This window comes from Orcinus orca, chromosome 16 (genome assembly GCF_937001465.1).
Source record: "Orcinus orca chromosome 16, mOrcOrc1.1, whole genome shotgun sequence".
Lineage (NCBI taxonomy): Eukaryota > Metazoa > Chordata > Mammalia > Artiodactyla > Delphinidae > Orcinus > Orcinus orca.
In genome coordinates this window covers 14,378,557-14,397,486 of record NC_064574.1, presented here as the reverse complement: position 1 = coordinate 14,397,486, position 18,930 = coordinate 14,378,557, and the positions used below count along the sequence as shown (strand labels likewise).

Genomic DNA, 18,930 nt, shown 5'->3' with positions numbered 1-18,930 from the left:
TTTTTAGTTTTTTGAGGGACCTCCATACTGTTTTCCGTAGTGGCTGCACCAATTTACCTTCCCACCAACAGTGCACAGGGGTTCCCTTTTCTCCACATCCTCACCAACACTCATTATTTGTAGACTTTTTGATGATAGCCATTCAGACAGGTGTGAGGTGATATCTCACTGTTGTTCTGATTTGCACTTCTCTGATGATTAGCAATGTTGAGCATATTTCCAGGTGCCTGTTGGCCATCTGTATGTCTTCTTTGGGAAAATGTCTATTCAGGCCTTCGGCCCATTTTTTGATTGGGTTGTTTGTTTTTTTGATATTCAGTTATATAAACTTTATATATTTTGGATTATACAATTCTTCATTAACTACCTCCATGCCCTCTTCCTGGAGGCTGGAAGCAGGGAAAGAAGCAGAACTTGGTGAGTAGGGTTTCCACCTGATAGGCTTATCAACACGAGCTCATCCCTGCTCAACTGATTCTAACCGTGGCTAACATTTCTGAGCACTCGCCATGTCCCAGCACTGTTCTGGGTGCTTTGCACATGTGAGCAAGTTTAATCTCAACCATAATTCTCCATTTTTATCATCTCCATGTACAAGGGGAAACTGCACCACAAATACAGCTAGGCAGAGGGCAGGCAGAATGCAAACCCAGGGAGTCTGACTCCAGAAGCCAGGTTTTCTTTTTTTTTTTTTTTCGGTACACGGGCCTCTCACTGTTGCGGCCTCTCCCGTTGCAGAGCACAGGCTCCAGACACGCAGGCTCAGCGGCCGTGGCCCATGGGCCCAGCCGCTCCGCGGCATGTGGGATCACCTCAGCAGCAATGAGCACATCCAGTACCCAGATCTTGGTTTCTAAGGCTATTCTCCAATAACAACCAGGGGCCTCGGGGAAAATATACAAGATGAGCCTAGAGCATCCTGCAGTGCCAGAAATTAAGAAAGTGTTCAATCAATCAGTCAACCGACAATGACGTCAAAGGGACACAGGAGCCGACTGAAAGTGCTCCCAGTGGCCAAAGCTAGAACCATTTGAGCAACAAAATAAGTAACACAAAACCCGAAGTATGAAACCGTTGAGTCCTTGCTGATATAAATAAATGATTGAACAAATAAATGGGAGAAACAAGACAAATCTCCCATATAGAACAACATGAAATAATTTATGTACATACTCTGGCCTTCGGAAGCTGGAGCATGGCTTCCCACACTTCGTAAGTGTGGGCCGGGCACCGTGACTTCCTTCCAAAGAGGAAGGGGAGAAACCTGACAAACGCTCCCTTGGCCAAGTGATCAAGGTCAACACCACCAGTGATAAATCATGTTCATAATATATACCCTTGATATGATGTGATGGAAACGGCCCTTTAAGGTCTTCCTCTCAAAAACCCGTAATTCCGGCCTACTCGAATCCAACCATGAGAAAAACATCAGAACATAAACATCAGAAAAACATAAACCCCAAATGAGGGTCATCCTACAAAATACCTGAGCAGTTTTCCTCCAAACTAGGAAGGCCATGGAAAACAAGGGAAGTCTAACAAACTGGCACAGCCACGAGGATTCTAAGGAGACACGACAGCTAAATGTCATGTGGGCTCCTGGGTGGGGTGCTGGAAGGGAAAAGGGATCTTAGTGGAAAAACTACGGAAACCTGAACAAAGCATCCACTTTAGTTGGTAGTAACACACCAATTCATTAACTGTGACAAATGGACCAGACCAATGTATGGTGTTAACACAGGGCAAAAACTGTAACTCTGTGTGTGTGTGTGTAACTATGTGTGTGTGCGTGGGGGGGGGGGGGTATGGGAACACTCTGCACTAGCTTCACAACTTACCTGGAAATCTAAATCTAAAACTGCTCTCAAATTAGAAGTTTATTTTTAAAAACATAACAGAAAACGATGGAATGGCTCCTGTGGACAGGGTGGCCACTGAAGGCCTCCCTCAGGAGCTGACGTCTGAGAAGAAGCTGAGACGAGAACCAGGCAGCAGGACCCAGGGCGGCGTTCCCGGCAAAGGGCCCCCAGGAGAGGACAGAGGGGAGGGAGGCTGGGGAGCTCAAGTGGGGTCAGGTGCACAGAGTGTCTGTCACAAGGTAAACAAAAGTGAAGGAAGCTGAAGGGGTCAGGCCAAGGCAGGTTGGTCACCGTCACTTCAGACTGGAGCCTGAGGGCGCTGGAAGGTCAGTGGAGGGACTCAGCAAGATGAGATGTACCTGATGGGAGTGTTTTTCCAAGATCGCCCTGCCTGCTGTTGGGAGAGGATGCGGTGGGGCGGATAAGGGATTACGATGACCCCAGAGTGGTCACACCTCGGACGGCCCAGACACAGAAGGTGAAGGGCTAGGAGCACCTGGGGGTCTGAAAGAAGACAAGAAGCGGGGTCTCCACGCTCAAGGGGAAGAGAAGAGGGGTCTCCACACGCAGAGAAAAGGGCCTGAGCTGAACAGGCCTCCTGCTCTGGCTGACGGTCCCCGATTCTGACCCTTTTGGAGAAGTCTCCACAACGGGGCTCCAGGGCCTTCCAGGCACCGAGGGCTCAGGAAAGAAGCACCTCCTTGGAGTCCGAGCCTCGGTTCAGTTCGAGCCCATCCTGCACTTTCTACCTGGGAGACATTACCACTCGGAGCCTCGGTTTCCTCAACGGCAAAATGGGAACACCACCTCCCATCTCTTGCCAGGTAAGAAAAGGCTCCTGGACCCTACAAGCACAGCCTTCATAAATCCCAGAGCAAGTATTACCTTTACAAGAGTAAGCCCAAGGTGGAAGGAATCTTAGAATCTCATCTGACAGCCCATTTTACAGATAAGAAAACAGGGGCAGAACCAGAACATGGCCAAGTGAGCAGCAGAGCAAGGACCGCGAGCCCGGCTCCCAGCTCTCGTTCTCTGGGCTCCCTTCTCCACACTCAATTCTGACCCCAAAGTGGGGGGACTGAGACAGCCTTCCCCATCAGCAACTGTCTCCAAACACCTCTTTTCAGACTCCCCTGTGGCTCTCCTCACCATCAGAGGTGCTGCGGGCCCAGCCTGGGCAGGGGGGTGGGGGTGGGGGTCTGGTGAAGGGGAGCAGCCCTCCGACTGCCCCCCCCCCCGCACCCCAGGCACCGACCACCCACCCGGACAGCCTGGCCTGTCCACCTGAGGGGCCTCCCCTCCTCTCTGAACCAGGCCCAGGCCCCCATCAGGCAAGTCAGGCAGCAACAACGGCCAGCCCCTGCTTCCCAGGTCACCACCATGCCACCACTCTCTGACCCTCGTCTTTGCCCACAGCGACACGCTCGCTGTCTTATCAAAATCCTCAAAAAGCTCTTGGGCTGGATTGGAGTCTTTCTGGCCGAGTCTCTACTCACCCTGTGTCTAGTCCTTCCCGCCTCCCCCCCAAACCCCAGCACAGGTACTCAGCGACTTGTTGAAAGAATACCACCGAGGTACAACAACTAAGTTTGGAGATGAGCATTTTCATCAACCAAAGAGGTGAGAAATGTTCCTGCAGCTCATTTCTAAAAGCACCCTGAAGGCAAAATGTGCATAACTGCTTCCTTGTGGGAAACCTCGTGAAATCTCACACAGTCCAATCAAAAAGTACCAATGACTCAATTAGAAGATCCCTGAGGAGCTCTAACACAGGATTCTGAATAGAAGCACATACCATGTTTACTCTGATTTGCACAATTCTGTCCTACACGCAAACACTGGCCCCAGCATTCCACCTTTAATCTAACGTTTCCCTTTAATCTCTAACCAAGACCAACGTTTACCAAGGAAGTGGGTCACCTTCGTTCCACCTCTGCGTTTCCAAAGAGGCCTGTTACTGAAATCAGAAACCTAGCAGCGGCTGGAGACTCCAGTTGCTTCTAGAACATGCTTTATTTAAATTGATTCCCGAAAGTCACCCTGCAGAGAGCTAGCCAGCCGCCCTCCGTCATGACACTCACATGTAAAATTTACTGTCGGGACAATTTCCGACAGGTTGGAACACCGACACAGACACGCCAAGGGAAAGCAAATCAAAAGATTTCTGTATAAATGAGGTTCACTCATCAAAGGTGCCAACCTCTCAAAATCGGAGGAGTGTTAGAGCCTCGTCTCGTAAGCCACACTTCACTGCACTGGAACAACAAGAAAAAGAAATTCCAATTTCCTCCTGTGCTCCGGAGAGATAATCCGAGATTTTTACTTACCTTTGGAGCGAGTAGAGATATCCATGCCCTCCACCACCTCCTGTTCTGTTTTTATTTCCTCTTCAGCCAAGCTGAAACAGAGCAAATTATGTTCACGTTTAGGTAGACTGAGAATTTGCCCCATGGGGGCGGTTATTTAGAAGTTCTAACAACAAACCCACATTTTTCAGACAATCTTCCAAGGGTAGGGGGAAAGGAACCCACACCTTGATATCAAACAAAGTGTTAAGAGTCCTATAGGAGTGTTTTTAAACACTAGCTTGTTCTTGAAGTCAAATTACTATTCCAGTTGTCATGCTATTGGAAGATGCAAAAGGCTTTTTTAAGACACACAATTACCATCTACCCCCATGGACCAATGAAACCCCAGCCTTCAAGTAAATCAGTTTCTCATTGTTAACACCGGGCTCAGGTTGGAGGTGGTTTTCGGGGTACCTGAAGTTCAGATCTCTGAATTCTGCAAGGCAAAGAGTATTTTCCCAGACCTCCTGGCTAAATCTTACTATTTCCCGACGAGGCAGGAACATGAAAAAATATATAGGTTAAGCTACAAAGTAAAAAATATGCTCAGGCTAGAAACAAAAGGCCTGGTCTCAAAACATTCAAACCAGCAGCACTTAGCCCAGGAATTAGGATTGGGGTCTCCACACTCCCAACCCCTGGGATATTTCCTCCCTGTAGCAGGCATGGCTTAGAGAAAGCATTCAGCACTCTTTTGAGCTGTGACTAATTACCCCCACCACAAAAGTGGAATGAGGAAGGATTATTTAAAAGACAGGATGAGAGTTGGGGGTTGGGATAAGAAGCAGGGAAAGCAGGGCCCTCCGCTGGGCCAGCCACCAGAATCTTCTCTCGCTCTCTCAGCTGGAACTCCCCGCTGAACAGGGTACAGGCCATTCCCTATCTTCCCCACGGACATACACACACCTCTCAGGCCAAGCCAGGAAAAGTTCTGCTTTTCTAAGTGCCAACAGTTTGAGGTGCTGGAACTTTCCAGGCATTAGGCTGACGACGAAGTGATAAGAACCTGAGCAATTATTCTAGATGCAATTCCATCGGACTGTGGTTCAACAAGAAGAAATGGGTGCATCTCCAACTGAGATGGCTGAAATCTTCCACCTGGAAGACTCAAAAACCAGGACAGGGGGGACGCTGCATAAGGCAGGAAGGATTAGAATGTCCCTTCTGTGTTTCGTGGTCTGGGACTGTGACTAGACAAAAGGTAAGTCCCAAAAGTCCTGAACCTCAGGGTCAGATGGAGCTGCATTTAGGAGAATTCCGTATTTGATGGGACTAGATAGAAAGGAAGAGATGAGAGCTGAGAATTAAGTTAGAAGAACTTAAAGGCCTCCAACTTCACTGGTCCCAGCAGAGAGAAGAAACAGAAAGGCAGTGTGCTTTTAAATCAGAATGTTAACACATTTAGGTCTCTGATATTGAACCCCGTTGACAATTTCATCCACGCTGCCTTTGTAGAGAAAGCCTGGGACACAAATCACCAAAGAAACAACAGACATGTTGTCACAAATGGTTTTCATGAGAAGACATTGCTTCTGAAATTTAAACATGTCGCTAACGTGCACTAATACAACCGTGATTTGTGGCAGGTGATTTTAGCACTGATACTTTTTACTCCAACTTAAGAGGCAAACAAGCTCAACTCAGAAACACACCCTGCCTGCAACTTACCCAGACTGTCCAAATGGATACCGCTGATGGTTTTTTGCTTGGGGTGACTGGAAATAAATTTTAACAGAAAGCCCCATGCAGCCCCTTCAAAGAGGGGGAGATGGTCAGCTTCAAAAGAACAAACAGCAACCCTGATCTTTCCAGCAACTACAATTCTGCTCCCCTCTCTAGCATGAAGTATGTGAAACCCTAAACTTCTTGAAACCGATCCCATATTTTGAGTGATGGAGAAAACGCTAATCTGGGATCCAACCAAAATGTTTGGTAGTGAAAAGAAACAATTATGCATTACAGACTCCCCCAAACCCACTTGAAGGATTTCTGCAGCGCTGAAAACATTCAAAGGTGTATAGATCATGGAGTTCGGCTGCATTCAAGAGAACAATTATTTGGCTTGTAACAGCCTAGAGGAGGCTGAATACTTCAGGCAGGAAAGCTGCTGAGAGGCTAAGAAAATGCAAACTAGCGATGGGGTGGCTATATGCTGCTGAGTTTAAGATAATTCTGGAGCAGAAAAGAGGGAAAAGAAAGTTAAGCTGTTTTATCTTTCCAAGTATTACAAAGTGGGCACCATAATCACCTAACTTTAGCAATAGCACCACCAGGATTTAGCCAAGGATTTGAAGGACAACAATTTCAGAAAACCATCTTTTTCACAGATCAGCAAGCCACCCTTTCAAAGGGAACCCATGCATGCACATGCATGCACACATACATACACACACACACACACAATAACTTGTATTTGACTAAAGGAAATTGCAATGTCTATGCACCTAGAGGAAAAAAATTTTTTAAAACTTCATTTACAAAAGCAAAGACCAGAATGCAAAATTAGTCATTTTGAATAGCCACATCTAAAGGGACTTCCTTTTTTCTACACCACTGATCTCATTTTTTTTCTTTTCTGGTTTAGTGTTAAGTACTAGTATGTTATTAGGGGGAGAAAAAAAAACTATGAATATTACATCAAAAGTGGTGGTGAGAAAAGATTTGTACCTGTCTGAATGCCCCACAGATCTTGGTCAATTTAGGTTAAGAACTGTTCAGTCATTTGGAGGGGAAAAAAAAAAACAGTCAAATAATAATTGTTAAAAAGAAAAAGCAGCTGCGTCTGAAGAAACGACTTTGAACTCTCCTCATTAACACATTAAAGTCTATTAGAAAATACACAGCATTTTTCCTTCCATATCTGCTAGCTTCCAGCAACCCCAATTATTTAAATCCAAAACAATGGAACAAGCAGCCCTTGTTTCAAACTGACATTACTTTTTTTTTTTTTTTAAGGTCAGCTGGGGAGGCTGGGGCCCGCTAAAGGAAAGGGTAAAATTAGCTAAAAAATCTCACCCCAACAGGACAATACACCATCTACTAGTTGTATACGTTGTATGTTCCCACCACCCGTCACCTCTTGCACTCACGGGTTCCCCTAAGTCACTTGCCCCTGGATTTCACAAACTGATACATTTCAGGCAATTAAAGAAGAAATAACAGGCACCCGCCTGCACATACAACCAAGACCATCCCATCGCGTCCCAGAAAGAAGAAAAGATTTCTCCCCCAATGCCTGAGCAAGAAAACCTCTGCTTACTTCTTCACCTGCATGCACTGGAAAAGAGCAATTAAAAGTTGCAGATGAACTGCACCTCCAGGATGTTTTAAGCCTTCTGATTTTTAATTCTGAAGACTCAAGGCTGGTCCGTAAATTCCCAGGAATCCCATCCCCTCAACACTTCCAGGAGAGAGAGAAAAGAGAAAACATCTAGTTTGGACACAAAACTGCCTGAAAACACAATGCCCAGATATTTCTTTTCCCCAAGTGCCCCTACTTGACTGTTAACCAAGAATATCTAACCCCTCTAGAATATATAACCAGCATGCACAAGAGTCTGGGTCTACAGCTGAGGATGATCACACAGCAATTCAAGAATCATGCAATCGTTCAAAAGGACTTTCCCTTCAGCTTTTTACTTTCATTCAAAATACCAAAGTGGTCCAGGCTGTAAGAAATATTTCATCCCCAAGACACAAACATCTTTCCTCTTCTAGATCACAAAATAGTGAACATTAAAATCAAAACACCATGCTGCCCTAAATCTGCAATTAATTTCTTTAAAAATTGGGGGGAGGGGAGGGAATGGTTAGCAGCTTTATATAAGCACTCACCTAAAACAGGCAGAGTCATCGGTAGCTAAGCTATTTATGCAGGATTCTTAAAATGGCGTCTGGCAACACTGCCTCATTCCTGTATTGAAGCTAAAATGGTAGCAGTTTGTTCAATAGCTGTAGCTCTTGCTTAAGCAGCCCTGCTAGTTTCAAAGCCACCTTCCTAAATATCAGAACTAGGAAAAGCTCAACCAAAGGACACCAACAACCCAACGTTTAGAAGCTGGAAAAAAAAAAAATCTGCAGTGACAGGGGGAGTTTGTTAAGTCACAGGTTCCTAAGGAAAACCCTTCCCTTTCAGATCCTGAGCCGTCAACGTGAGGCTCTAAAACGAGGCCCCCTTGCCCTCGAATTAGGTGGGTGGAAGGTGAGGAATTAGGCAGCCCTGTGGCATAAAGTGCAGACAGACAGGTGTCTGTGCAAACCACCAAACTGTTAAAAGGGTGCAGGCTGGTGGGGGGGGGGGTAGGAAGCCCATTCCCCCTTTCTAGTAGATGAGAAACCAGCTCTGCATCCCTACCAAAGAGTAGCCAGGGAAAATGAAAAGTGCTTCCAGGGCAGCAGGCATCTGAAGGGCTGCACCCCAGCCTGAGGCCAAAGTCAAATAAAAAGGCTGTTTAATAAGCCTGAAAACGGCCACCAAGCACCCAGCCAGTCCTAAGACAGTTAACCTCAAGGAAAGATAATCCGAGTCTGCAGAGAAGAAACAACAGGAAAACGTCGCCCTCAGCCAAGGCGCAGGATACTCACAAATTAGATTTTTGTCCACCCCCAACAGAGCCCTCAAAATTAACCATGGGTTTGGCAAAACCCGCTTTCACAGGCCAAGCTAAGAGCCTCATAGTGGATAATGTAATTTACTGTTACAGGTCTGCGCATGGCCTCAGAACTCTCCTGGTGCTGCGGGTGGAGAGTTTCAAGGTGACTGTGAGCTTCAGGAGAGAAAGGAGGGCAGAGTGCCCAAGGCTGCACCAGGGCAAGGACGGGCGTCTGGCTCCCGGCCGGCCGGTAGGTAGGTAATCTTGATGACGAGGGACAGGCTGGCAGCCCAGCTTGCTGCAGTGCTGAAATGGCTCCTGCCTGCTTGTTTATCAGTAAGCAGAGTGGGGTGGAGGGGGAAGGGCGACCATAGCCTTAGCAACCTGAAGCCAAGGGTGAATCCTTCCTTGTTTCTGCCTTTGAGATCAAGAGCAGGGCTGCTACACAGATTCCCTTCCTCCTCCTCGGCTGTGCGGTGGCCAAGGCACTTTTGCACGTATCTTTCTTTTCAGGGTCAAACCAGAGGCAAAGCCAGACCTAGGGCTTCCCAGCTGAAAAATGTTTGTGGCCTCTGCCCAGGAGAGAGAAGGGGGGGGGAAAGGAGGCAAGAGAAACAAAGAGATCACACACGTGAAGTGGCTGGACTTTGGAAAAAAAAGAAAAACCTACCTTTGCCTTCAGGGTTTTCTGGGCTGCTGTCACCCCCTCCCCTTTTTGAAATGGTGACTCATTCCCCCCCCTCCTATTTAAGACCTGAAGCCATTTCCCCACTGTTCTCCCGGGGAAAGAAAAGGGGGAATGTTTTGTTTAAAAGAAAAGGGGTAACAAGAAAGAAAGAAAGGAAAAGAAAAAAAAAAAAGCTATTGTTTTCATCCCTAATTTATAATCCAGGAGGCCCCATTGTTTCTTTCCTTCTGACTCAAATCTTTGAGCTGTTAATTATAAAAGTAACTGGACTCAGCTCCAGAAGGCAAACCACGTTCCTGAGCAGCAATTAGAAAAACTCTGTAGAAAGTTTACTGAGTGATTATATATAATTAATTCCTAGTTACAGCCGGAACACTGACCATTTTCTGGCGCTAATAAAAGCAGTTCCTCCTGCTGCCCCACAGGAATGCCACTTAATTTCCCAAAGCAGAAAGTGAATCCATCCTGGAGGGGCTTCAAGGGAAAAAAAAAAAAAAAAGGAGAGGAATCAAAAGCTCCAGTGTGTCTGCATTTGTTCCTTGCAGCTGTGCATCCTCTTTGGGGGCTGAAGAGGCAGAAGGAAAAAGGAAAACAGCCCAATGTTCTGTTCCTCCCTCTGCAATTTACAAACGTGGCAGACAGAGGACCATCTACCTTGATGTAAAAAAAGGGGGGGGGAGGGGAGATGCCCTAGGCATGGAACATAGGGAGACGCTTCAGCTCCACGGATGTGCTTTTCCTAAAAGGAACAAAGATGGTAGAAATTTCCAGAAGGCCCGCTCTCGGTCCAGCCACTGCAATTGTCAATCTGTAACCTTTCCTCCAAGTCTATTGGTTCAAAAGCTGGAGAGAGAAACCCCATTGGGCTGCACCGTGAGCCTGCACTGCTGTCCCTAGCTAGTCCTGCTGCAATGCAGACATTTATTTTTTTTCCCCCTGAGTGAAACTGGAAAACAATGCTACCTTGAGAGCCATTAACTTTTACAGACTCATGTTTGGTGGTGCCCCCAGGACCACAGGCAAGTGGCTGGCTTGCTCCAGGGCTGAGAACTTGCTGGGGCTGCACATGTGAAAACAGATCTTGGCTTTGCAAACCTGTGGGAGCCATTTTAATGCAAGCTTTTGGAGGACAAATGCCTTGCCCTTAGGTTTCCTTCCAGCCCAACAAATGCACCATTATGCAAACACTGACAGCACCAAAGCAGGAGTCTTGTGATTAGATATTGCTTCCAAGGAGGCCACAAGAACCTCAATATGTAATTTCCATTTACAGCCAGGAGATAAGAACAAAGAAACAAAGCTAAGCCTCTGAACTTTCTTGTGTGGGGTAGTAGCAGGCAAGCAGCTCAGTTCTAAGTATGTTACATCATTAACGGCCTGTCCTTTTACTCTAAGAAGCTGGCCTGTCTTGCAAAGACTTCTCAGCTTAGAATTGGGTACATTCCTCATTATTAAATGAGCCCTTTTTCCAATTGGTTCTCAAAGGTGGGTTGCTGGACACCAGTTTAAAAGAAGAAAGATTATTGACTCCATCAAGTTGGCATAACACAGCAACCGAATATACTTCCAGCATTTACAGTCCTGCTGGATTGGTCTCCAGGCTGGAAATTTATGCAGTGAACTTCTAGGGAAATGCTGAAGCAAATGCTAAACAAGAAGCTACTTTTTTCACTCTGAAGTTCTAGCTGCAGCCTTAAGAGATCGGGAGAAATGTAAAAAGTGAGAAATAAATCAGAAGTAAAGGTAAGTGTGCACATACAGATGTGTGGGTCAGGCTTGGAAAAAGGCCGGGTCTGTTGTGTATGAGCCCTGAATCAAGACCAAGTTTGGTGGTGGGTGGGATTTTTACAGACATGTAAGTATCTTAAAACATAAGGACTCACACCACCACCCCCAGCTCCTCCCCACCCCCATGTTTAAGGCTCTGTGACTCTTAAGACCAAGCAGTTTCCTTACATTTCACAAGCAGATCACCTACCCAGAGTTTTCTATCTAATATCCAAACAATCCCAATTCAAGGTCTCCAGTCAAGTCACAATGAACTGAACGTTTCTTCCCTGAGGGTAAACAGGAAGTATAATCTTCAATCCTAGCCCTAGGTTATCAGGAAAAACAGTGGATTCAAACAGTCACCTAAAATCAAGACACTATGAAAAAGCCCTCCTTGGGTTCCTGCTCATAAAAAGCCCCCAACGGCTGGAGCCAAGACCCCCTGTTACAAACAGACCCCAAATGTTCGCCAAACTCTTTATACATGGTCACAGAAATGGATTGCTTTACTTACCCAACAAATGTTCAAGCAACCGTCTCATTTTTCCACAGTTAAGAAGAGAGAACAGGCTGGCAGATTTGGGACTTGATCAAAAAGGAAATTTTTTTAAACAGTTACACGGGATTATTAAAAACACACACACAACAACAACACAACCCAACCACTGAATATGGAATGCTGTCATGAGCCACAGACGTGATTTTATTTCCTCTGCACTCTATCACACAGGAGGACAGAGGATGACACAATGTAAAAAAAAAAAGGGAAAGGAAAATGAAAACAAGGAGAAAAGATACATGAGTCCACTGAAAACCATGCAAGAGGAGAAAACTAAGGGATTCAAAAAAAGACTCCTCAGATTTATTGCAGGATGTTGTCCAACATCTCTCCCCCACCCCCCCTCCTACACTCCCCCCCCGCCCCCCATCCCCATCCCTACTCCAAAAACTTCCTCCAAAGCCTAGAAAACACTTTCAGAAACATTTGCTGGCTGCAGGCTGGCTTTGCAGAAGAACACTCTGTATCAATAGAAGTCAGGAAAAAAGGCTGAACAATGTAGTTTCAAGTGAAGAAACCCTGTAGGAAGAGAAAAGACCATGGGGAGTCACCACCACCCACCTAGGCCCCAGGAGCTAGGATCTGTCCTTAGCACTGCTCTGCTGAGGGCTTGGTTCTTTTGCAAACACACGTCCTCTCTGGTCAGAACTGAGTCCAGCCTTCCCAGCACCTCTTTGGAGAGGTGAACTTGCCTGCTTTGCTGTCTGCCATGAGCTCTCCTTGGAAGGGAGCCTGCTTGCTTACCTTCCATTTTCTTCCCCCAGCAGGCATGTGACACAAGAGAAGACAAGAGTGCAAGGGGGAGGGGGGGGAACTGCTCAGAGAAAGAGAGAGAGAGGGAGAGAAAAAGAGAGAGGAAGGAGGGGGGAGAAAAAAAAAAAAGCTTCTTTTTTGGCAATACCAGGATCTAGCTTCACACTCTTCTAGAAACACCATGTCCTGGTGGAAGAAAAGGTGTGCCAGGCCCTTGCCAGTTTGCAAAACCGAGCTCTGGCTAATGGCTACTTAGCCATGTGACCCAAGAAAGCAAAAAAAAAAAAAAAAAAAATCTCTCTAAACAGTTCCAAGTTAACCTAAGTGCTGTAGGGGTGACTGTGGCACAGACAGCCACAGAGAAATCACACTGCTCGCCCACAATGCGGATGTCTCAGAGGGAGGGGGAGAAAAGATGGTTAAAAAGTCGAGCTTACCTCTGTGGATGCATTGTTAACACTGTGTAATGTCAATACTTATAAAACATGGAGGACAGGCTCCTAGTTCTCACAGAAAAAGGGTTTGGCACTTCGGCTTGATGATCTGGCCGCCTAATAAAAGCTCATCCCCGATTGGCTGTCCCGGCAAATCGGAGTGTAAGGCGGCCCCGGATTGGCTGAAACACTTCCTGAGCGATTATCTTTGTGAGGCTCTGGTGAGCAAGAGCCATCCTGTGCATAGAAAAAGACAGGCTAAGCTAGGCCTTTTGCAGCAAGAAAAACTTACGAAAGGGGCCCGCAGTCGCCCTTCTCCCACACCCTGGCTAGATTTCGCGGCACGAGCAAACCAGTGCAGCCAGCCTGACCTGCTCCAGCAAAGACTGAGGCCCAGAGGCCACAGGCAAGAGAGTTTTGGGGGTGAGCTGCAAGGGCTCACCCTCATCTGCCCCCACGGAAACGGCCCTCTCGCTGGGAGGAAGGCTGGCTCTTTTCTAGAACAATCCAGCAGAATGTTCTCCCCACCAGCCGCGGGGGGCGGGGAAGTGAAGCCAAAGAGCAGGGAGGCCCGGGAAAACAGCCCAGGGGGCAAGAGAAAGAAAAAGCTGGAGCCAGGCCTCTGAGGCAAACCGGACGGGCCAGGCGAGCCCCCCAAGTCACTCCAGGCAGCCCTGGCTTCCCAGAGGACAGAGCACTCGGGCTGAGAGGGGAGGAGGGGAACCCAGTGGTCAAGTTTGCATCGTCATTATCAAAATGCCTCCTGGACAAAGCAGACCAGACAGCCACTTGCCTGCCCCAGCCCAGACTCGAACCTGTCGTCACCCCACCACCCCCAGCCAGAGCTCAGAGGAAAGCAAAATGGGTTCCTGCCTCCCTGCCAGGATGCCAGGGGGCCCCCCTCCCCATCCTTACCCTAAGAAAAGCCAAAGGCGCTCCTAGCAGGCCACATGCCTAGCTCTACAAACTTCCCTTCCCCTCCCAGCCCCCTCCCCCAGCGCTGAGGCCTGCTAAACCTGTCAGTTAAACAAAAATCTGACTTCCGTATTAGTCTGTGATGGCTTCAGCTTCCTGCCTATTAACCCTCTCTCAGACTCTGGGCCTGGCTGGGAAAAACTAGGCCCTGAGAGCGCAGAAAAGGCCTGTGGAAAAATACCAGCGGCAGCTCTCCCGGCAGATGCAGAAAGAGAGAGAGAGAGAGAGAGCCGCTGTCTCTCGCCTTGGCTTCCCAAGGAGGCGTGTACCTTCTGAATCCAGGGCACAGGCAGTGCCTCTCGGGCTGAGAAGCCATTTAAATCCAGAGGGAGAAAGAAAGATGTCAAACTCAGCCAGGGAACAAGAACCCCCATTATTAGTCAGGCCTACACCCACTGCTTAGACCTTCCTGCCACACAACCAGCCCTGTAAGGATGTTCCTGGGAAACTGGGCCCTCGGTGGCAGAAAATCCCATGAGCTTTGTAAGGACTCTTGCTTAAATTTATTTCCACAGAGAACGGCTTCTTCGGGTCCCCAAAGGCAGGTGGAACAGCTATTTCACACACAGCTCTACCCCACCCCCATCTCTCTGGCACTGCTCCCCAGTAAAATATTAACTACTGTTGCAGAACTGCTTATAATTCCACCCATTTCAATAGTATTAGGAGGTCTTTGCCTGTTTCCTCCGTCAGGCTGCCTTGGTTGTGGGTCTGTAGCCTGAGAAAGAAAAAGCAAATCCAGAAGGATCTTAAAGCATCCGTGCTCACTTGCTGATGCTTTTTTTTTTTTTTAAAGACAAGGTGCTTAATTAGCAAGGTTTTTTTTAAAAACAGCAAGCGGGAACAACAGAAGCTAAATAAAACACCATTCTTTAGAGGCTGGAGAAAGCTTCCAGAGGTGACACAGCCATATGCCAGGAGGTAAAACTATGGCCCAATAAAGTCTCCCCTTCTCCTCCTAAAATTAGGACTCGTGGGCTTTCTCATCCCACACGGTTCGTTGCCACAAAGAAGCCACAAAGAAAACGGTGGAGCTGAGGCCCTGCTCACCCTGCCCACCCCCACGTGGACGACAGATGCCCACAGTGTGTACATAAATTCCTCCTGGCTGGGAACTTGTATCAAACAGGAGCAAGGCAGGAATGCAAGCACATTGTACCGCAGGGGCAGGGCCCAGGCTCTAGGAAAAGGCAGAGGATTCTGTAGCCGCTGTTGCTGAATTTTAGGCTGAGGAGGCCGGGACGCAGGGAGGGACACTCGGTGGCCTGACAGGGGTCCAGCATTCAGGACAACAGGCCTGGGCCTCACCAGAAGGGAGGGGCCTCCTCTTCCCGGGGGTGGAACCGTGTACGGGGAGACCAAACGGGGGACAGGAGGTCAGAGTTAATCAGACCGCGCTCTCCCTCCCGGCAGTGCGGGGCAGCGGCCCGGCACCACCATCCTATAAGGGATACTGTTTGTGTCTGTTGGTGCTGCTTTGGGGAGGACAAATAGCATGAGTTTGTGGCGGATCTCGTGTACAACTACCTGACCAAGCCCACGAGGAAATAAAATACGGCGCTGGTTGGCGTGTTGGATTTTAGCCCCGGATTAAAGCCGGTTGCATAAGCAACTGCAGCATCCTCCCCCTCCCTCTCCCCCTCCCCCTGATCACTTGATCACTTGAAATGTTTTCTGGGGCAAAGAGCAGGAAGCTGGCGGCTTATTCTGGCAGCTCTGCTCTGTTTGAGGAATGCTGTTGGCATTCGGGTAGGTCTGAGGTTATCTAGAAAACAGCAATTCGGCTGGGGACAGAGACAAAGGTATGGTGGCAGATGGAATCCTGGGAGGGACACGGATTGAAAAAGGCTGCCCAAGGCAGGCCTACTAAGGGCCAATCCTGGGTTTGATGGAATGTGGCTGATAAGCAGGGAATAAAGAAAACCAAATGCTGCTGGCCTCAATCTAGAGATTGCCCCTCTCGAACCCCCGCTGCACAGAGTAGTCCCAGCAGCTTCTGCGTGCCTGGCACTGGCTAAATCAGCACTTTACACAGACTGACTCCATGAGGTAGGGAGTATTGTTAGAGAGCTGGTACTGAGCCCAGAGAGGTGAAGTGAGCTGCCCAAGGTCACACAGCAAGCCAGTGCCAGAGGTCAGACTTCCAATCCAGCGACGACTCCACATCCCTAAACCCTGTACTTTTGTCTGCCTCTAAAGAAAGAAATGAGAAGCCCAACCCAGCAGAGCAGAAACAAGGCTGAAATCTACTAACGGCAACTGCATGAACTGTGTTTTCTTTTAGGAGTTGGACTCCTTCAGCAATGTTTTAAGTACTGAATGATGAACCTGGGAGATCTTTAGATCAGGATCATTCAAAGGCCCAGAGAAAGCTCTTCTCTCCCTACAAACCTCCAGCAAGATGTCGAGGGGGACACGTTGCCATCTCTAAAATCAGGAATATAAAAATTCCTTGAAATCAGTGGTTCTCAACCAGGGGTGGTTTTGCCCCCCCAGGGGATAGATGGCAATGTTTGGAGACTTTTGGGTCGTCACAACTTGGGGGGGAGAGGTGCTATTGGCACCTACTGGGTAGAGACCTAGGATGCTGCTAAACGTTCTACCGCACACGGGACAGCCCCCAGCAAGGAATTATGTGATCTAAACGTCCACTGTGCCGAGGTGGGAAACCTTGGCTTCAGTGAAAGGAAAACAATCCGACCATTGTGCCTCTGGATAGCAAAGCCAGCACAGGGCCTAAATAAGCAGGTTCCGTGGTGATATGAATAAGCCATGAGCTCATAAAAATAGATTAATACGTGTCTCTCAATATTTCCAGGAGTCAGAGAGAATCTGGGGATAGAATCTGTCTGAAGGAAGCCAGACAGAGTGTCTCAGCGATAAAGCTGGTCTCCAAGGAGAGCAAAGGGCTGACCCCAGCCTCCCTTCCCCAGGCATCTTACTGGCCGAGGCCTGGCCCCACTGAAATGGCCCGCAGCCAGACCAGCAGCAAGAGCGGCAGCCTCGGCAAGCTGCATCCCAAGATAGTCTGTTCTGCTGACTATGAAAATAAGCATACTTGGAGTTATCTGCCTTCAGCGAGCAACAGGCCTCTCTGTCCGTTACGTGAAACGGCCGGGACTGAGGCCGGGAAGTGTCTTAAATATCTTGTTTTGTTTTGTTTCCTTTTGGCCAGTTGGAACCCAGGCCAACTTCGGGCACGGTGACAGAAGGGCTCACCTTCAGAGCACGGAGCTGACCGAGTCATGTTACAGCCACAAAGAGGCAGTTAGGACTCGTCCCTGCCTTGGAGAAGAGATGTCCTCTAGAAGTTTGTTTTTATTTTGTTTTGTTTTTTTCTTCTTTCTAGGAGGGATTGGCAGGATTACGCTAATGGAGAAAGGAGGGAAGGAAGGGCAGGTGGAAAGAGGGGAGGAGATGGTACTTGACCATCAAGCAGATGGCGGCAGTGTGGGTGGGAAGAAATGTAAGTGACGCAAGAAAACACAAATCAAAAGGAAGAAGAGGGACTCCCCTGGCAGTCCAGTGGTTAAGACTCCGCGTTTCCACTGCAGGAGGCGCAGATTCGATCTGTAGCCTGGGAACAGATCCCACGAGCTACATGGCGCAGCCAAAAAAAAAAAAAAGATTCGGGACCTCCCCTGACCTGCTCTTTTTATATCCTAGCAATTACCATTATGGAAAGAAGCACACATATTTATTTGCTATGTTTGTTTCTGTCTCCCACTAGACCAGTGCCGGTGTCTGGAGCCATTTTAGGTTGTCACATCTGGAGGAGGGGTTAGCGGGTGCTACTGGCATCGAGAGGGTGAGAATCAGGGATGCTGCTAGATTCCCTACCGTGCACAGAACAGGCCCCCACAGCAGAGAGCTAGCCAGCCCCAAATGTCACCAGGGCTGAGGCTGAGAAACCCTGCATTAGCCTGAGACCTTCAACAAGGCAAAACCTGGTCTGAATCCTTCACCATTGTGCCCTCAGTCTAACACTGTGACCGATATGTATTAGAGCTCAATTAAACATCTCCCACCTGGGTGGTTGCACCTTTCTCCTACCTGAGTCCCCTGCTTCTGCCCTTGCAAACGTGTGTGTGTGCGCGCGCGCGCACACACACACACACACACACACACACACACACACAGAGGCAGCCAGGAATCCTTGTAAAACAAGTCAGATCTGGGATTCCTGGGTGGCGCAGTGGTTAAGAATCTGCCTGCCAATGCAGGAGACACAGCTTCGAGCCCTGGTCCGGGAAGATCCCACATACCAGGGAGCAACTAAGCCCGTGTGCTACAACTGAGCCTGTGTTCTAGAGCCCGAGAGCCACAACTACTAAAGCCCTCGAGCCTAGAGCCCGTGCTCCGCAACAAGAGAAGCCACTGCAATGAGAAGCCCGCGCAACCCAACGAAGACCCAATGCAGCCAGAAGTCAATAAAGAAATAAATTTTTTTTTTAAGTTGTGGTTTTAAAAAAAAACAAAAAACAAAAAAACTCTCCAAGGAGGATAATGATAAATACTGATAGCTACCATGTTCCAAGTACTGTGTCAAGTACAGTTAGAAGCAACTTACGTGAACTAACCCCTTTACCTTCAGAACTCTGTAAGGTGGGCACCATTAGAATTGATGATCAATTTCAATCCCATTTGCTAGGTGATGAAACTCAGGTAGGAACTATTAACAGTACAATTCTACTAAGAAAACTTCTCTTCCAGTCTCTTCTGCCTCACTACTCACCACTCCTTAATGCCTTTCAATTAACTATTTACTCAGAAATCACCATGCCAACAGTAAGGGAGTAGAGACTTCCCTGGTGGTCCAGTGGTTAAGGCTCTGCGCTTCAAATACAGGGGCCACGGGTTCGATCCCTGGTCAGGGAACTAAGACCCCACATGCCACATGGCACGGCCAAAAAAAAAAGATAATAAGGGAGTGATTAAATAAACATGGTCCT

General features: G+C 48.0%; 1 protein-coding gene and 1 long non-coding RNA gene across 27 annotated transcripts in view; one reads left to right on the top strand and one right to left on the bottom strand.

The window, feature by feature from the left end:
* ZMYND8 (zinc finger MYND-type containing 8) overlaps nucleotides 1-14,138 on the bottom strand; it is a 126,647-nt gene extending 112,509 nt beyond the window's left edge. For 14 of the 26 annotated variants that reach the window (XR_007472283.1, XM_033433859.2, XM_033433865.2 and 11 more), the window contains exons 1-2: nucleotides 8,792-8,918; nucleotides 4,187-4,257 (exon numbers count right to left, since the gene is read on the bottom strand). Coding sequence is in view for 25 of the 26 variants with exons in the window: in XM_033433859.2 (XP_033289750.1) it covers nucleotides 4,187-4,257; nucleotides 8,792-8,883 (163 nt within the window). In the remaining variant the exon portion in view is untranslated. Of the gene's footprint in view, nucleotides 1-4,186; nucleotides 4,258-5,875; nucleotides 5,896-8,041; nucleotides 8,749-8,791; nucleotides 8,919-11,771; nucleotides 11,839-12,377; nucleotides 12,748-13,006; nucleotides 13,257-13,918 lie in introns of those variants that run through there. The other 12 variants (XM_004272950.4, XM_004272952.4, XM_012534155.3 and 9 more) reach the window with 9 other exon arrangements.
* LOC117202492 (uncharacterized) lies at nucleotides 8,934-17,424 on the top strand. Its single transcript, XR_004484915.2, has 3 exons — nucleotides 8,934-9,053; nucleotides 10,973-11,230; nucleotides 17,154-17,424. It is a non-coding gene; the product is annotated as an uncharacterized LOC117202492 (long non-coding RNA).
* The last annotated feature ends 1,506 nt before the right edge of the window (nucleotides 17,425-18,930 follow it).